The 18195-nt window shown below is 42.8% G+C and overlaps 2 protein-coding genes across 7 annotated transcripts in view; one reads left to right on the top strand and one right to left on the bottom strand.

Annotated features, from left to right (window-relative positions):
• Nucleotides 1-583: 583 nt before the first annotated feature.
• AKIRIN2 (akirin 2) lies at nucleotides 584-17714 on the top strand. Of its 5 annotated transcripts, none has more exons than XR_005104782.1 (6): nucleotides 584-1254; nucleotides 12069-12212; nucleotides 12798-12932; nucleotides 15626-15819; nucleotides 16680-16751; nucleotides 17030-17714. XR_005104782.1 is itself a non-coding variant. In XM_037391059.1 (5 exons), exons 1-5 carry the CDS (start codon nucleotides 1050-1052, stop codon nucleotides 17038-17040), a joined length of 567 nt encoding a protein of 188 aa, XP_037246956.1. In that variant the 5' UTR covers nucleotides 591-1049; the 3' UTR covers nucleotides 17041-17714. The 5 variants fall into 5 exon arrangements, 3 of the variants coding, with proteins under 3 accessions (XP_037246956.1, XP_037246954.1, XP_037246955.1); XR_005104781.1 differs by having other exon boundaries at nucleotides 590-1254; nucleotides 12783-12932; XM_037391059.1 differs by lacking the exon at nucleotides 15626-15819 and having other exon boundaries at nucleotides 591-1254.
• The window catches only part of ORC3 (origin recognition complex subunit 3), a 52309-nt gene continuing 43007 nt past the window's right edge, over nucleotides 8894-18195 (bottom strand). The window contains exon 19 of one of the 2 annotated variants that reach the window (XM_037391046.1): nucleotides 8894-11061. In XM_037391046.1, coding sequence (XP_037246943.1) covers nucleotides 11047-11061 — 15 coding nt within the window. In that variant the 3' untranslated portion in view covers nucleotides 8894-11046. The other variant, XM_037391044.1, reaches the window with a different exon arrangement.

Genomic DNA, 18195 nt, shown 5'->3' with positions numbered 1-18195 from the left:
CTGCTTCGTGCCTGCCTCCTGCACGCTCCCTGCTCAGCCCTCATCATGGAGGCCACTGCACGCACTTTGCCCTTATCTGACGTACAGACAAACGCCCTGCAGAGATACGGCCGCTGTCGGGCCCGCTCAGCACCTGCGGGAACAGGAAGCCCCCAGCCGCAGCCGGCCAGGCCGCAGGGCCTAGCGCAGGCAGCGGGGCTCTTGCCCCCTTTGTGTCTCCGGCACCTGAGGGGAGCCCCCCTACCCCTCCTTTCCGCAGGGCCACGCTGTCTTTCCCCGCGGCGCCGAGGGCGCCTGGCAGCCAACTCCGGAGCTGAGCTCCGAGCCCGCCGCCGCCCCGAGCGCCACAACCCCGTCCCTTAACCCGCACCCTCACCACCGCCTCTGAGGGGGGATTTAAACCAGAACACGGAAGCCGGGGCCGCCGGCGCGGTGCGCGACGGGATTTGGAGTCCCGCCGCCCCAGAGCGCGACCTGCCGTTGAGCCGCGAGGCCGGGGCGGGAAAACCACGAGTCCCATGAGACTCCGCGGCCACCACCGCCCCGGGGCGCAGGCGCAGTGCGGGGGGTTGGTTTTTGAATCCGCGGCGTTGTTATTGACGCCATATTGTTGGTTTGGGAGTCGAAGGGGAGAGCTGCCGCCGCCGCCGCCGCCCGGGCCCTACCGCCATCGCTCGTCATCGGTCGCCGCGGCCTGGGTAGCCGGGCCCGGCCCCGCGCTCCTCGACCCAGCTCACGCCCGGCCACCGGACGCGGGCGGAATTGGCCCGGGCAGGGCAGGGCGGGCGGCGAGAGCAGGGATCTAGCCGGCCGAGCCGGAGCCGCTGGCGGGGCCGGGGCCGCTCCCCTGAGAGCGGCCGACAGGGAGGCGGCGGAGGCCCTGACGCAGCTGCCCCCTCCTTTCCCTGCCGCCCTCCCTTCCCTCCCCTCCAGCCCGCCCCAGACAGCGGGGAAAGCGCCTCTGGGCTGGGCCGGCTGCCGCCGCCGCCGTCGTTTCCCCTGCCCCTCGCTCTGAGCCCCCTTCCTCCGTCCCGCCGCCGCCCCGCGCCATGGCTTGCGGCGCCACTTTGAAAAGGACTCTGGATTTCGACCCGCTGCTGAGCCCGGCGTCCCCGAAGCGGAGGCGATGTGCGCCATTGTCAGCCCCGGCCTCAGCCGCCGCCGCCTCGTCCTCCTTCGCCGCCGCCTCCCCGCAGAAATACCTGCGCATGGAGCCCTCGCCCTTCGGAGAGGTTTCGTCCCGGCTCACCACAGGTGAGGGAGGCGGCCTCGCCGTGCCCGGCAGCCCCCCGGGACGGCGGCTGTGCCGGGTAGGGGGGTGGCGGTGGGTGTGGGGCTGCGGGGCGGCGGCGGGGGGACCTCGGCGGGGAGAGGGGCGGCGGGTGCGCGGGGCAGGGGCCGGGGAGGCGACCGGGAGGGGAGGAAGAAGAGGGGAGGGTTGGGTGGGTCTCGCGTTCCCCTCCAGCCATTTTCTGTTGGGCTGTGTGGCAGGCAGCGGCGGGGGCCGGGGCGATCCCTGCTCGGCTTGGCACCGCCGCGGCGGAGACACAATAGAAATGGCCGTTTGCAGCAGGAGAGGGGGAGGAGGGACGAGGAGGAAGGGGGGGGCGGGTTGAGCTGATGCGGGCGGGTGGCCATAGGAAAGGGGTCGGGGGGGGTGGGGGAGGAATGGAGAAAGGGACCAGAGCGGAGGAAGGGGGGCTGTTGGTGGGGGAGGCTTGATCCGGTAGCGAGGGAAGGGGGAGGCCGGCTTTCCTCGAGTCGGGGCCGGGCACGGAGGGTTTTTTCCCCCCTTCTTCCACGGGTGCCTGGCTATGGCAAGGAGAGCCGCAGGGGCGAGTCAAGCTGCGGAAACGCCGGGGGCGGCGGCGGGGGGGTGGGGGTGGCGGCCGTGGTGTCTCCGGGGGCGGGGATGGGGCTGGGGCCGGGGCCGGGGCTGCCTCCCAGCCTGCGCCCGCAGCCCCTCTCGGCGGGGCCCCCATCGATCCCTCGCAGCCATGATCGGTGGGTCGAGCGTTGCCCGAGCCGAGGCGGCGGCACCTCCTCCCGTTGCTCAGACATCGGGGGGGCGGGTGGGAGGGAGGGCGGGGAGCGCGGCCTGTCATCAATCACCGGCAAAACGCCAGTGGGAAAAGGCAAAAGCAGATAAAACAAAGGGGTAATTCCGCTTCCAGTCGCTTAATGCGGGCCACCGTCCCGGATGACCCATTCTTGGCATCCTTAAAGTTTCGCAGGAAAACCGAGCGATGAAAGCGATTGTGTGCAAGGGTGAGAGTTGCCTTTAGGGCAGATAAAATGGAATCGGGCACTTTCCTCGTCTCGGAAACACTGGGCGAGAACGAACCCCCCTTTCCATTCTTAACGTGTGAGAGATGAGTCAACCGGTGGCCCTAAAAGCTTCAGGTCTGCTTGTGTAATTGTCAAGTAAAAATAAACAGAGTTCGTTTTACCGGCGAGTAGGGAGAGAAGAAAGGAATGAATCTTGGCAGGGCACGTAGGATTGATTGGCCCTTGCTGCGGTTAGTCTAGTGGGTAGCTTCCAGTAATGCACTTAAGAACGGTTAAGCTCGCAGCCATGAGTGGCTGTAGCGCAGAGGTATGGATGTGTGTCCTTTGTGTGCAGGAAAAAAGCCCTCTGCAGTTGTTGCAGCTGAATTCCTTCTGCTGTTGCGTTCCGTACTCCCTTTTGTATGAAAGTTGCCCCCGGATTACTGCTAGTATTGCCAAGCAGTAAGTTTGCATGTGTTTTCAGATTCCCATCTCCTTCGTGTAGGACAGTGCTGCGTTTCGATATTCTTAGTTCTGAAGACTGTACAGTAGAATAAATTTTGTACTGATTTTAATCAACTAATAAAAAAATGCTGTGGTGGAAATATATAGAGGGCATACAGAGTACCTGATATTTTTTTGAACCTCTAGGAAAAGATCTTGAATGAGTCAGCGGTCTGGGATGGGAGTTGTGATGGATGGCACTCCCTGGTACAGTGAGGCTGAGGCATTACGTATACTTTGAGACAGATGTTTAAAATCAGAATTAATTTGATTCTTTGTAGAGGTTAAGTGTTGCTTCATTGCAAGGATTTCTTTTGGGTTGCTTCTTTGGGATTTGATTAAAGAATATTTAATACAGATATTGTCTGGCCAGTAAATGTGTGTTGCTGAAAGGAGACAAATCAATAAAGTTTTCAGCAGAGATAACCTACACCAGTAGTTGAGATAGTACCTGAACTCTTATCTTAATGATTTGGAAGGTCTTAAATAAAATGTTACTGAAACTGGTCACATACAGTTCTCATCTTCTTTTGAGAAAACCAGAGGTGCAGGTGGTAATCCGTGTCAAAAGGTGGTTCTGTACTGATGACAAGGGTGTATTTATGTAAGCCATTTCTATAGTATAATGAAAAGTGAAGGACAGTAAATCGGAATGTCTTGTACAGCATTTGAATGCTCCTGAGAAAACTTGGAGCATTTATAAATTGTTCAGTTTTACATGGGTTTTGCTTAAAAGCTCCCTCTATGGTTTCTGTTAAAAGAAAAAAACCCTTTATACAGTGCTAGTGCAACTGCGACTGTTAAGCAGCTTCCTTAGTTTTTAATTTCAATTGAATTTAGGGGTATTACGACATTGTGTATATTTTTCGACCATCAGCGAACAAATTAGAGCTTATCATTTTAAAGGGGCAACTTGAAAGGTGGCGTGAGATTCATCTCTAATTTTATAAATGTACATCTGACCTGATAATTTGTGGTTTTCTTGATAGTCAGTTGGAAGAAACAGATGGTACGTTCTAGAGCTCTGACTTAGGATGGGGCAAAGTGAGCTGTAGAAATGTGTATTGCTTTGCATTGACTGTACAATGAATTTGCATGACCATTTCTGATGTCTACATTTGGGTCAGATAAATCTTGCTCTCTGTGTGAAAAGAATTCCATTTGGATTTAAAAAATGTTTAGTAACAATAGCCAGAATTCAGTTGACTTCACTTAAGGTTTTCTCAGCATGTTACTGTAATGCTTAGGTTTCCAGCATGTAAAAAGTGTCTGTCTGAATTTTGTTTAATGAAGATCAATGTTCATATGAAATTAGAGCTCTGGATATAAAACCTGATGCTGATACTTCATTTTAAGTTCATACTTAAGCGTTTTTCTTCCACCTGATACTTTGTCCTGGTGTTTAACTTCACCAAATGGAGACTATATCAGCACCAGAACTTCTTACCACATGGTTAATAATGTAAAAAATGAATTAATCTGGAAGCAGAATATGGATTGATTGAGGGGAGTGCTTTGAAATAAGAATACATTGTGGTAGTCGGATGAGAAAACAGCTGTCTTTATAGAGTGATCATAGACAAATAAACGATATGTCTGTTTGAGAAGGGGTAGTCTTATTCAAGATGAAATTTATCTCTCGCAAGAGTGTTCTGATATTTTGTGGTTATTTGAACAGCTGTTAGGTCACTTCCAGTTTCTCAATGAATTTGGCAGCCAAACTGTACTTGTGGCTTTTACTGTCTATACTTTCTGCAGAACTGTGCTTACTGGCTTGAGCGTGCTCTTGAGTATATTTGCCTATTTTTGGGTACCATTGTTTGCATCTAGAAGTAAGCTTTTAAAATGGTGTTCATGGTAAGTGGTGCAAAATGTATCTGCCTGGCAATAAGACTTCGTTGAATTTTGACAGAGTGGCTCCTCTAAGGAGTTTTTCATCTAAGTTCTAGCTATAAATGAGGCTGTTCTGTATGATCAGAATAACTGTGCTTGGGTCTGGATGCCTGTGCGTAATGCATTGTACATGTTCGGTTTCCTCTGAAGTCCTGAGGGTGCTGTCCTGTTTTGAAGCTCTTTAATGAATTCTAGAGGGTGAAAGGAGGAAGCAGTGGCAGTGTTATTTTTCTCTTTGCTGAATGTTTTAGAACCATTATTTGCAGCTTTACCCTGCTGAAAGATCATGTTCAGGGTGCAGGGGAATCAAACTACACTTAAGTTGTTTTTTAAATTCAAAGGTAGGAGGACAGTATTAGCCTGCATGCCTGGATATTTCTGAGACTGAAGCTGTATGAGAAACAAGTCCAAAGAAACAGAGGCGGGGGAGAAGGGAAAGAGAATGTTGACTTTAAGGATTTAAATCCCCTAATTCATGGTAAGTGGTAACTAAGACAAACTGGGATCAGTAGCTTTCTTCCAAACTCCTCATCCAAAATCAGGTTAACTTGCAGCTAGAACTTTGTAAAATTGAAAAGAATGTTGTTTTTAAAAAGAGTTTGTGAAATCACTTTAAAATCTGCAGACTTACATCTGCACATGCAATTTTTTCCTCCATCTGAAACACTGATCTTCCTCAGCACTTCCCAGCAACTAATGTTGCAAACCAAAAATTGTAGTGGGTGGAGTTACTGAGAGCAGTCCTTCAACTCGGGTCACTGGTTGAAATCCAAGCAGAGAGAATGTCAAATGCTTGACAGAATATGGAAAGTATTGAATTTGTGCAGTATTTAGTAATGAGTATGCATAATTTGTATTTGCTGTTCTAATGGCAGTTGTATGGCAAATGGAGTTGGTTTAAGAGTGCCTCTTTCATGAGGGAGTCTTTACAAGCAGAAGGTAGTTGAATTTGTCTTTAGTGTATACCTTTTTCTTTTACAGAATAATCTGGAAAAAAATTGATCTAATAAACACAAATTTTCAAAGAGTGCAGGAAAATGACTTTGACCTTTTTGATTAGGAAGAACTGTTAAGTCTTCTCTGTAGGCTTGTCCTCCTGTGACCTTTCATTTGCCCTCTTGAGCAAACTGAACTACTTCTGTCTGAAACTTGGTCAGACAGGGGCCAAGCACAGGTTTGGCTTTTAAATGAACACATCTAGTGGCTTCGGAATGTGATGTATTGGTAGTGCTGCATCTCCTTCAGCTTCATTTCTGTTTTGTTAACATTTATCTGCATGTGTATTTATTGCTAAATTATCTTGGCATGATGCCAGATCTCTCATTGTGCTCCAGTACTGCAGAAATCATTAGGATTTTAAAAACCAAAACATTCCCACCCCTCAGGAAAAGAAAAAGGGGGGGGGGGGCGGAGAAAGAAAAAGCATGTAATGGCTGCATCTGGACTTGATAATTTAATTTATATGAGAAATTTCTATGTAGATGCCTGTGGTGACTGTAAATGTTAAATGTCCTTGGTTGTAGATGTCATAAATGTTGAAGCAATTTTTTGTTTCAGTGGGAAGTCTGATAAATGCAATGTGACGTTTTTTTATGTGAAGAGAAAGATCTAATTGCTATGCCTAATACATTTTGCATTGCTTGATTTATTTTTCATTCCTTAACCCCTTGATCAGGAGAACTGGGATTTCCTGAAATAATACATTTGCAGAATGGGCTAATACATATGTGAGCGTCGGGCTTTTTGTGGGAGATCCAGAACCTTTGTCAGCCTGAGACCTTGAGTACGTGGATCTCGTGAGGTGGCCAGCTCTGTGCTACAGAGTCCATTATGAGCTGCTTCTGTCCGTTTTGTAGCTATAGGCTCTGGCTGTGAAGTGTCAGCATGTACCCCGTTATCAGTGTTCTCTCTGGCTTAGAGTATGCTCCTCTGAGGTGAGCATGATTTCCAAAAGTATACATCCTATTACTGAAATCTTACAGACCATGACTAATAAAGAAACGTAATTGAAGGGAGTGATGTCTGTGACCAAAGCAAGAGAGTGAGAGGAATACCTGGATTATTTTAATTTTGTCTCTACCTGTGGATTCCCTGGTTAAGTAGATAGAAAAGGTGAAGAATAGTTACCCATTGCTCTTCTGCAGTGCTGCCCTTGGGGGTAGCTAGCTTCTTAAAATTAACATTGTATGTCAGTAGTCTGGTGGGGAGAGCAAAGCTAGGAATGTGGTAGCATCGACTGGATGTTGGATCAGGGTGACGGCCTGGTGGAAATGTTATAAATTCAAACTAGGACAGTGAAGCAGTTTTGCCTTAACAGGAGCTGAAATCCCTGAAGACATATATAGTTAACATCAGGATAGCATTTGATTGATTCACTTAGAAGAAATCTCAGGCATGGTTCAGGTTTGAATGCATATGTTGAATGGTGACACTGCAAACTGAAACTTGAGCTTCAGGTTCCATTTCAGGTCAGGAAAACTGCTACTCTGATTTCAGCCTATTGAGTCACCTTCCTATGTGTTTTGCCAAAGTTTCCTTCAGCTAAATGAGAGAAGCAAGGAACTGAGATGAGAGATTGCTAGTTTAAAAATGAAACAAAAGAAAAAAATCCTGCAGGGGAAACAATCAGCACCTTCATAAGCACCTTCATAGTTGATAAGCGGTTATTAAAATGGAGAAAATAATTGTTTGCCTTGTTACCTTTTCAAGTTGAACTGCTGTTTCCCTTGTACATAATTTCTAGGTAATTACAGGTCAGGATGAAGTAATTAGATGACAGAACTTTGAAAAAGAATAACTTGCCTTTTTATCATGAATTAAAGGAAGTAAGAAGACATCACTCCTTGGAAATGAGTACTTGACTTTGTAATCCATTAATGTGACAGATCATATTTCAGATGTCAAACTTGAATTCTGATTTGCCCCTTCACATTTCATCCTCTCTTCAAAGCAGCTGAAATGTGAAGTCTTGATTCCCTGCATCACATCTCAGATCCTGAAAGAACACTGGTGTGAATGCTGTCCTTTATCTTAATGCAGTATTTAATGAATCTATGTACTCAACTTTATGCTCTTTGTACACAGAGCTCGAGATTAAAAAAAAAAAAAAAAAAAAAAAAGAGTATCTATGCATTTCATTACATTCGGGTGTATTTGACTGAATCCCCTATGCCTTTAGTGGTCATGGTGAGACAGTAGCTGTCTTCATTTGGGCATAATACAGTCTTGTGTAACAGGCTAGGATTTGTAGTCATCTTCAATTTGAAATGTCATTTATGAAGTACTAACTCATTTCAGCATGTTAGCAGGGTGGCTTTTTCTTGCTACTACCCTAGATTCAGCAAGTCTGGTTTTCTCTTACAGTAGCTCTGCCTGGTGCTTCCTGTTAGCTAGCTGTGTGCCTTCAGAGGTACCGCTAACCAGCAGGGAACACTTGAGTGCAGAGGAGAAAGTGAAACAAAAAAGAAACTGAGGGTAGGCCACAGTGATGTATGTTTGATCTTACTAAATACATTCCTTTTGTCATCTCGTAAATTAAATTGTTGCTTGATGTACGATGTCTGATTTGAACTTAAGTACCTATAGGATGGATGCCAGTCTTTATTTAAAATATCTAATGGGTTCTAATATATGTTTCAAGTTCTCACTTCAGTTCTATAGTTTTAGAGAAGCTCACTTAGCTTAGATTTTCTTTAATGAATGTACTTTTCAGATTCTAGATCTGTATGTATAAAATAACTGTTAATTAAAATGTGTGTAATTGTGGAATAAGACAGTTTGGCCTTCCACATTGAGGAACACATTAAAAAAGGAAAACCTGTCCTGTGTTCGACGCCAGTCAACTGTAGAGAAAACAGAGCTAATTGGAAGTAAGAGAGGTTAAGAAAATGAACTTGAAAAGGGAGGAAGGCTTTCTGGAAGCAAAACTAGGTTGGAGAATGAGATCCTCTAACTAAGCTTTGTTTAACTGGGGCAGAATTTTAAAGAGCTTTACAGTTAGATGTCTGCCATGTAGGTGTTGTTCAAAAGTTGTCTGGTTTGCACTGCCCTAATATTGCATGGGGTCTTTCAAGTGCTGAGATCCTGTAAAAAAGAATAGAATCTGTTTGTTCATCAAACATATTTCCGTGGAGTTACTAAGCAAAACTGTAAATGCCAGAAGTAACTTGGTGCATTTAATCAATTCTTACTCTCCAAACTGTTAAAAAACCCCCCAAAACTAAATCCATTTGGCATTCAGATTTTCATTTTAAATCAGTCATAAATATTTGCAAGCTTACATTTCACTTCACAGTGAAATAGCTTTGTTTAAAGTCAAAGATTTCATGCCACTGCAGGTTAATAAAAATGTCAACTTGGTCTTTGCTGCTGCAAAAATGCCTGCTTGATTTGAAGCATTACCAGTCTGATCATTCATATGAGAAGTCATTGAACAGTTTGGTGCGGTGTTAAACTTGCGTTTCTTGACTGTTAATCTCCATTTTAGAAATGGTGGAAATCAGGAGGAATAAGATGAGTCGCTTTCAGAGTCATCTTCTTGCCTGCTAGCGGCATGGTACTGAGTAGAGCTTGTAGTCCAGTTCTCTGTGCTGGGTAATAGTGCCTTAAATCTTCTAAGTTAGACTCAATAGAGGGATAGCATTTACCGAACCAGGTTATGCACATGCTTAATGAGTCAGTCAGGGCTACAGATTTCAGGCATTTTCTCCTGGTGCCTGTTAGCAATGTAGAGTGTACCGTCATGTTGAAATAGCCCCCTCCTCCATCCTACTTCGCTGGTTTTTTACCTTTACCATAAGTGGATCTCCCAATGTATCTGTCAGTGGCATTTCTTGAGATTTTTTGCTTTTCAGAGCAGGATTTGAAGATGGCCAGTTAAAGTGTTGCCAGATCAGAAGTAGATTAAGTTACTGTAATATCACTCATACTTCTGTGTCCACAATTTAATATAATTTGGAATGGAATCATCTGTCCTTGGTGCGTACATCTTAATTTTCTGTTCGTGTTGTTACTGTTTCCCCAAAGTCAGTACGTGATTTCTCTGCTTCCCCTCCATGTCTCTCCCTGTCCCCGTGTTGCTTTTGCTCCATCTGTTCTGGCTGGTATTTTAACATTTTCACTGAATTATTCCCTGTTTAATTTGCAGGGGGTTTTAGGGCTGGAGGTAACCTGGATGATGATTGGTGGTTTTAACTCTTGCGGGTTTATCCGTTGACCAGAATCTAGTTAGTTTTGTTTTTTTTTTCTTAATGATGAGAACATTTCTGCAGAAAGATAATGGAGAGCTGCAGAGACAATTTTTATCAAAGTTGTTATACCTGAAATTTGGCTGATGTTTTTGCAGGTGGTACAGATTTTGGAAAGTATGCCCAGGACCATGTGCATGGTCTGTTACATTCTTCAGTTAATGTAAATACAGTGTGAATGTTTACAGTCACATTTCTCATAGTGTAGACATGCCTTAGGACAGATGTTATCTTACGAGCTAATTTGGTTACCATTCAAAATTATGCAGTATTGCTTTAGCTAGAACAGCACTCGAGTCTGAGGAAAAGTATTATTTTACCACCATAATGCTGTTGAGTAAAATGCAGGGCCATTCTCCAACTGATTCACTGTGTGTGCAAATGACAAATTCCACATGGGATTCTATTTAATTTTGGAAGCCTGACTGCATCTTGGTTTAACCTGATTTTGGGTGTTTCCGTACCATGCTGGAATATAGTATGTACCTTGTCCTACAAAAAGCATGAATCCTCCAGCCACCCTTGAGCACTTTTTTCCCCACTTTCTCGTAGTTTCCTTCTCTCATTTCCCTACTGTGTGTGTTTATTATGTCTTCTGCATTTGCTGCTTCTTCACAGAGTTGAAAATTGTACAAGCACTGTAGGCATGGTACTGAAAAGGTATAAACTACAAGGCCTCAATCAATGGACAGAATCCAAACAGGAAGCTCCTTTGCTGAAAATGTTGGTATTCCTGTTGACTGGAAACAAGTGTGCTGTCTTTTTATAAATTGGAAGCCCCCAGACTGACTTAGGAAATTGGAAGAACTACGACAGTAGTTAAACCTCTGAACTATGAATTGCCAAATGTTTGCTTGGTCTAGCATAGCCTTCAGCCACTGACTGAGTAAGCTGCTAGCTCAGATTACTTGCTTCACATGGTTGCTTAATAGAAAAATGTTCAAGTATGAATGCTGAATAGCATACTGTTTACAAGCCTGAAAATTAGTTGAGTTCTTACAGTATTGTATTGGCAAAATGCTGAACAGAAGTAGGAAGGTACTGAGTGGAGATCCTTTGCAGCTCTGGCATGATCACATGGATTTGTATGTGTTTTGAGTTTTGGAAAGCAGTCTTTGCCAGAAGTCTGGAAGTCTCAGTGAAGCTGATCCTGTAGGGAAGTACTTTTAAATGCATTTGAATATTTGAAAGTAAGAATTCTTCCAAAGAGAGTGTCTTCAGAAGTCTCTGTCTGTGAAGGTCTCCTGTAAAAACTAGAAAATGTTTTGGTTTTTTTTTTTTTAAAATACTTTACATTGCTAGAGGATATGTAGTTAGGGCACTGATGTACCCGAGAGCCTTTTGGTATGTGGAATTTCAGAGAAGGCACACAGGATTGATAGTTTTATTGCAAGGATTACTTTTCCCCTTGTTATTCTACAATGGCGATGAGATTATTAAAAGCAGCTGCTGTGTATTTTATTCAGTGCAATCAAATGCTGAACTACATATTGCTATACTCCTTTAAAAGAGACTATTGATCCCTCCATTGCATTTTTTTTTTGATAGATCTGAGGCTGTCAAAGATGTGTAAGGCTGTTGTATTTTGCCTGTTCATTTCCAACTCTTTGAGATTTTAAGCAGTAGTTGCATTATGCATACTCTTAAGTTGTGTTTTCCTCTCCACTTTGCTGCCTACATGCCAGTAACACTACAGAGAGGAATGGTATTTCATGTATGTGTTTTATTCTGGAGTCTTTTGTTACCCTTAACTGTATGAATGGTAAACGCTGTCTGCGGGAGAAAGGTGATTGCAAATTACGAAGGGATTTTGATGAATACTGGTAGAAGTTCAATAGCCTAGTTTTTATCCATGTGTGTTGTCTAGTTATAGTTCCAAAATTATAACCTTACGCTGTTTATTTTTGTTAGCAGCACCCTGGCACCAATACCTGACCTTATTTTGCTATTGTTGTCCTGGTGAAAACAGTCTGGAGTTACCTTTCTTTTAGTTAGTTAAATTGTTTGTGTCTTAGGTAAAACACAGTGGTTTTTGCAGGCCATGTTTTAAGAGGCTAAGCTTTCATCATCTGTTAATTTTGCTGTTTGGCAATAAAGTTAGGTGAAATGCTGAAATTTAATTATTTTAGGCTTAATTTTTTATTGTTTTTCTTTTAGAACAAATTCTGTACAACATAAAACAGGAGTACAAACGCATGCAGAAGAGGAGACACTTAGAAAATAGCTTCCAGCAGACAGATCCTTGTTGTTCTACTGATGCACAGCAACATGCATTTCTCCTTACTGGACCAGCTTTGCCAGGTATATAGAAAATTCTGTGTAATTCTGCTACATGTTTTTAGACTCCAGTTGCATAAGTGATTTTTCCCAGTTATCTGGTGGTTTATGGCATGTTCTCACCAGTTACTGTTGCTTTTTTTGGCAATACTAGCATTGATCTGGAAGATCGTAGCCTCTCATTTTAAGGATCAGTAGGACACAAAGCTTGCACTGTTTTCAAGAGACCATCCTGCATACCCTGCCACTAATATAGTAATAGGCTTTTGAAAAGCAGCTGTCTTTGCACAAATATACTGTACTGTAATCTTTACATAAAATAGAAGCTTAAATTTGTAAATAGCAGCTGCCGTGTAAGTGGCTTTCACAGTGTTTGTGTGACACTGTTGGTGTTTTGATACCTGTGCATGTTGTCCGTTGTCTTCCTTTTGAGTATCTAATTTTACTTTAATTAAAGTATTCAAATGGCAGAGAAAGACTTCCCCAAATCTTCTGTAAAGTCCCTTTAATGTAAAAGATGTGAAGAAAACTGACTAAAAATGGTTCTAAACGACTTGGAAGTGTAAATTGGTATGCCCAAATATTTAATCTTAGGTACTTCATCTGCAGCATCATCACCATTGAAAAAAGAACAGCCTCTGTTTACTCTCAGACAAGTTGGAATGATCTGTGAACGTTTGCTGAAAGAACGTGAAGAGAAAATCCGTGAAGAGTATGAAGAAATTTTGACCACAAAACTTGCAGGTATACTATAGTACATAGTAATGTGTTAGGATGAGTTTGAAAGCTTAAAACTTTTTCTCATTTTTGTGTTACGCTGTGGTTTTTTCCCCTGACCTAATCTGATTAAGGAATGAGATTGCATACAGGACAGAAAAAATTACGTGTAGTCTCTTTGATGGTTTTTTTTCTTCTGTGCTGCCCTGGATAGAAACTGTGACTCCTGGGTATTGCTAATCAGTGGAAACAGTGGTTTTATTTCAGATAGAACTTTCTCTTGCTATGTCTGAATTGATCCTTTCCTCCTTATTTTGTTTTTAGCCAGAAAGACTTTCTATTCTACTGGCTTAAGAGCTCTTTGTGAAAGACTTTTTTCCCCTGCTTGGGAACTGAGTTCCTTTTTCTGGAATTTGGCAAGATGGCAGTACCTAAAATTTCCCTTTTTCTTCCCAGTATTTACCATTACACTGCTGCCAGTGGTGTTTGGTATCTGCGTAAGCATCAGTAGTTCAGCTGCATTTTTGCTCTGTGTTGAACTGTTGTATTTCACACCATTCAGCTGATAGTTTTGGCACCTGATGCCAACATACCTTTCTTTAAGGATCACGTTAATGTCAGCATTGTAAACGTGACCTTTCTTTAGTTGTTGGAGTCCTCTACTTATAAGCATCTTGCTAGCATTTGAGCACCTGTATTCCGGTGCATTAGGGGTAGGTGCCTTCACATACGATTCTGTGTCTAATTCGGTATTTAGTGAGATGATAGTGAACATCTGAGTGCACTTTCGGCAGCAAGCCTGCTTTTGAACGGCCGTGGCTGCTGTGCTTCCCATCTGAAAAGACATCAGAATTAAAGTTTGCAGATCTCTTCAGGTGCGGGAATAAAACTTTACAGGCAGGCCCATGCAGAAAGTCACCAGACTTGTGTCAGGCTCGCGGGTTGCCTGTAACAGTATTGTCCCCGTACCTGTTCATGTTTTGTGCTTGCTCCTCTGCCATTGCTATGTAAGAAACTGCTGTGGTTGTAAGTCCCTCTTCAACCTGTGCCTGTTTACAACTATAACCCTAAATACTTCTGTTGCTTTGGGCCTGATGTTCCATTTCTGTGTTTTTCTTTTTAACTTGCTTCAGACTGATGAATTAGGACTCTGTAGAGCTCTTTTCTTCTCATTTTTTATGTATGTTAGGAATTGGGTCATTTCTTGTGTTCTCTTAAATGCATTTCAGTTAGCGGTGATCTTAATAACCATTTGAAGACCAGATGTATTTACATTTGTTCCATACACTTGATGAGTACAAACTTGTATTTCTTTACAAGCAGGAACCCCTCTAGCAAGTTCCTTACATGTGCTCCATCTGTCAGTCCCAGAAGGAACATTTTCTTTCTTGTTTTTGGGAAGGGCAGGGGATGGTTTCTGTTTGTGTGGTTGTGGTTTACAGTGAGGTGAGTTAGACTTGCTTGTTCTTACGATGGTGGTCACCAAAAGAAAGATAGTTACTGCATCCCATATATCAAGACAGGAATACATTTTCAGCATTATATGGGAATTCAGAAAGAGAGAATTAAGAGATCCCTTACATAGAAGGCCAGTTATGTTTTCTGCTGACAGAGTGATTATGTTCTTTTCTAAACTGTACAGTAAGGTGATGCTCTTTCTTACAAACTAGTGAAGTCAGTGGAAATGTTAACTGGAGATTCTGTAATAAATGTCAATTGAATAGCTTCTTTCAAGTGACTTAGCTGAATGTTTGGACCTCAGATATTTTCCTCATTCCTTTCTGAATCACTGTTCTCTTGTAGGTAGTTAGCCAAATACTGCCTTTTTCTTTCCTTCCTCTGTATTCTTTGTGAGCAGAATTGCCTTTCATGCAGAGTGAGTGTTTGATAAATGGAAAACTCAGATTACTGTAATGCCCTGATTTCTCCTCTTACCTCTGCTACCTGAAACTGCTGTGTTAGCATAAACTTGGGTTTGCAAGATCCTTTGCAGATTTTAAAAGCAGAGGAGGAGTATAGGGGCTAAGTGAAACTTCGGCTTGAAAGGTTTTCTAGAATCTGTTTGTGAAAAACAGCTTTTCTACACGAAAGGTCAAGTCGTAATCATATTTGTATTCATGTGATTTAGCCACCTTTTGACTTAACATAGATTTGACTTAAAAAACATACGGGATGTTAGTGATGTAAGTATCTTTACAAGCATTCACTTAGATTTTCAAATAGTTCATTGTAGGTTGCCCTTACTTTGGATAGGTTAGCTTTCTGAATGTGAATGCCACAAGATGGGACTTTTAGAAACGGTGGATTCTTTAAATTTCGAAAACCGTAGTTTTAACAAAGACGATGTTGTAAAGCAACTGTGTTATGTTGACTTAAACTTTTAAAGAAGAAAGCTTGCAAGTTGGTTTCTGGCCTTTAATACATACTTTTAGGAAAAGTTCTAGCTGCTGTTATTTTTGGAAATGGTTTCTGGGCAACAGATCCTTCAGTCTGCTCTTCGTGTTATTTTGTTGTTTGGCTAAGATCCTCAGATGGCTGCTGAAACGCCATCAGTCAGAACTGCAGTGAAACGGTGGTCCTGCCTGTGGGCAGAGGGGAACCTGCCATGAGCCTGGGCCCCGTCAGTCAGGGGTGAATGTCCGTAGATCTTTGGGTCAGGTCCGTACGTTGGGCTGGTGCTGCACTGCTTGCTGATTACTGATACCCTGTTTACTTCGAAGGTGAAGCTCATCCCTGCAAGAGGATGGGGACTTTAATGGGGCAAACCTGTGGGACTAGGAACCACTACAAATGTAACTGCATTTTTGGTTGAAGATTGCCTTCTTTGACCTTGCCCTTTTCTCAGAACACCCCACATTGCTGCACATGTATTTTTCCACAAGGGAGGAAGGGGAATGGAGAGGAGCGGCATCTGGTAGATATTACTCTCCTTGTTCAATTTGCTAATTCTGAAAGGTGATATCCTGCTGATGAGTGCAATATTAAAACTGAACAAAATATTGCGAATGTATTTGTATGTATGTGTGTATAGAAAGAATAATCTTTCTGGGAAATAATGCTTAGTTCAAAGCCAAGTCACTACGTTTGATACCTGAATTTCATTTCAGATTACATAGTAGCCGTTTTCATGAAATCCACAGTCAACTATTTGTCTCCTATTGTTGCTGCTTTTTGTCACTGGAATTAATAGTCGGGTATTAAGTCCCTTAGCATTTCATCCTTTTAGTTTGTTGTTTGCTTTTGATTTTTCTGGTGGTCACTGAAAAGAATTTCTAATTCCACAGCAAGTCCCTTTCCTGTCCTTCCGTGTTCCCATTTCATTAAATCCATTTTCTTACATCTGGTCGTGATAGCAGCAGAGAGAAGTTACATTTCCAACCCTAGCACTGACTTTATTGCCACGTTTGCTTAACTACTGTGCCCCCGTTACAGGTCTGTGAAATGGGCACGCTTGATTCCTTCACAGTACCGTGGCACTTAGCAGGTGTTGGGTATATTGAGCTCTTGGTGTATGTGCAGCATAATTCTCTTGGTGCATATTACTTTCTTTCCTGTTACAGAAGTTTGTAAAGGAAAGTCTTTTAATTAAGGACATGTGCTGCATTGTTGTTCTTGAGGGTGAAAAGGAAATGGCAGCTATGAGCTGTGTAAAACTACTGCTAGTGGATGCGTGATAAACTTACATGATTTGTATGTATAAAAAAGTAGCCTTGAATATTTTTCAGCTTAAGCTAAATTCAGTATACTCACACTTCTAATGCTTCATGCTTGCAGAACAATATGATGCATTTGTGAAGTTCACGCATGATCAGATCATGCGACGATATGGAGAACAGCCTGCCAGTTGTGAGTATCTATTTCTTCTGGTTCCTGTAGCAGCATTAAATTACTGAATGTTTAATAATTTAAACGGCCATTGTTTGTTGTTAAGCTTCAGTGAGGCCCCAAGTTAAAATACTTAAAATTGGTAATATGGAAGACTTGAGGTTGAAAGGAAGATGGCCGATAAAATGCAGTTTTTGTTTTAAAACATTTAGAACTGTCTCCCATAATGTGGTATTTTTTATTTTTGAAGCAGGTTTGTGATAGAGCTATTAACTCCTGGTTTTTTCTTCTCTTTCCAGATGTTTCATGAATCACACTTTCTGCATATGTGGGCTGCCCTATACACCCTGTTCTATTGTTGCAAGCTGTCCCAGTAAAGACTTGCAGCAATGCCATATTTTTTTCCCCCTGTGAACACAGGTTATTTCAAGCTTTTGTCAGTGGCAACCACTCTTATGCAGCAACTGGTTTTGGAGTGCTCCCTGATGTCAGTACCACCTGGATGTGGACCTTTGCTACCTGTAATAATACCAGTGGCCTCATTTGCTGTATCATTACAATTTGGCTTCTTATGTTAATAAGTTTGAAAAAGTTTAAGGATTAAAGCTGGTGTTCTAGAAGTTGCCCTTCACTGGTTGTGTAAATAAAAATGTAGAATGACACTTCTGACTGAAGTTAGTGTGGTTTTCATAACTGTGCACTACAACAAAACTGTAATCACAGTTAAGTTAGAATGTAATCCCAGGACAATTTTAAGCAAATAGCCCACAGTACTGCCTGTGAAATAGTGAAGGAGGGCATTTCTGTATTCCATGACTTTTTTGGGGGTTAAGAATGGGTTTATATGATTTCTCATTTTTGTAGTTTTTATTTATTCTATCAGTCTTTAACAAATGTTTATTGCTGCAATTTTTCAGTGTATCATTGTTTTACTGCCCTTGTAGTACTGGAATTTAGTTGGAAGAATAAAACATTTACTTCTAATCTGTTTGTTTTTAATATGCAGGTGGAACTTTTGCTGTGTATGAATAAACTTAAATCTGAGTGTTTAAATGAAAACTTCATTTACTAGCAGTAGTGGGTGGATCAGAATTTTAGATCAGGAGAAGAGGCTGGATGAAAACCTCATGTAATTCTTCAGAGGCAAAGAAATCTTCCTTAGACTGGCTGTATTGCTTCCTGTTGTGGAAGCACGTTCGGTACTGAACTGACAAGAAACAGTTGATTTAACTTGCCACAGGTGACTCAACAGCTGCACTTGTCTTGCTTCAGATTTAAATGACACATCAAAGGAAATCTGCTCGTAAGATAGAGCAGGCGCTTGCACCACAGGCTGGAACTAGATGGGTGTTGGAAGAGCTAAAGGTGTGTTCAGGGTTAGGAGTTTGTTGGGTGATGCATTCAGCTGTTCCCGACTGCTGTATCGGTGCTGGCTGCCGCCGCCTGGGCCATCCTGAGGCTTGCT

The sequence above is a fragment of the Falco rusticolus genome, chromosome 6 (assembly GCF_015220075.1).
Source record: "Falco rusticolus isolate bFalRus1 chromosome 6, bFalRus1.pri, whole genome shotgun sequence".
NCBI lineage: Eukaryota > Metazoa > Chordata > Aves > Falconiformes > Falconidae > Falco > Falco rusticolus.
Note: the sequence above shows the minus strand (reverse complement) of the source record. Positions and strands in the feature narration are given on the sequence as shown.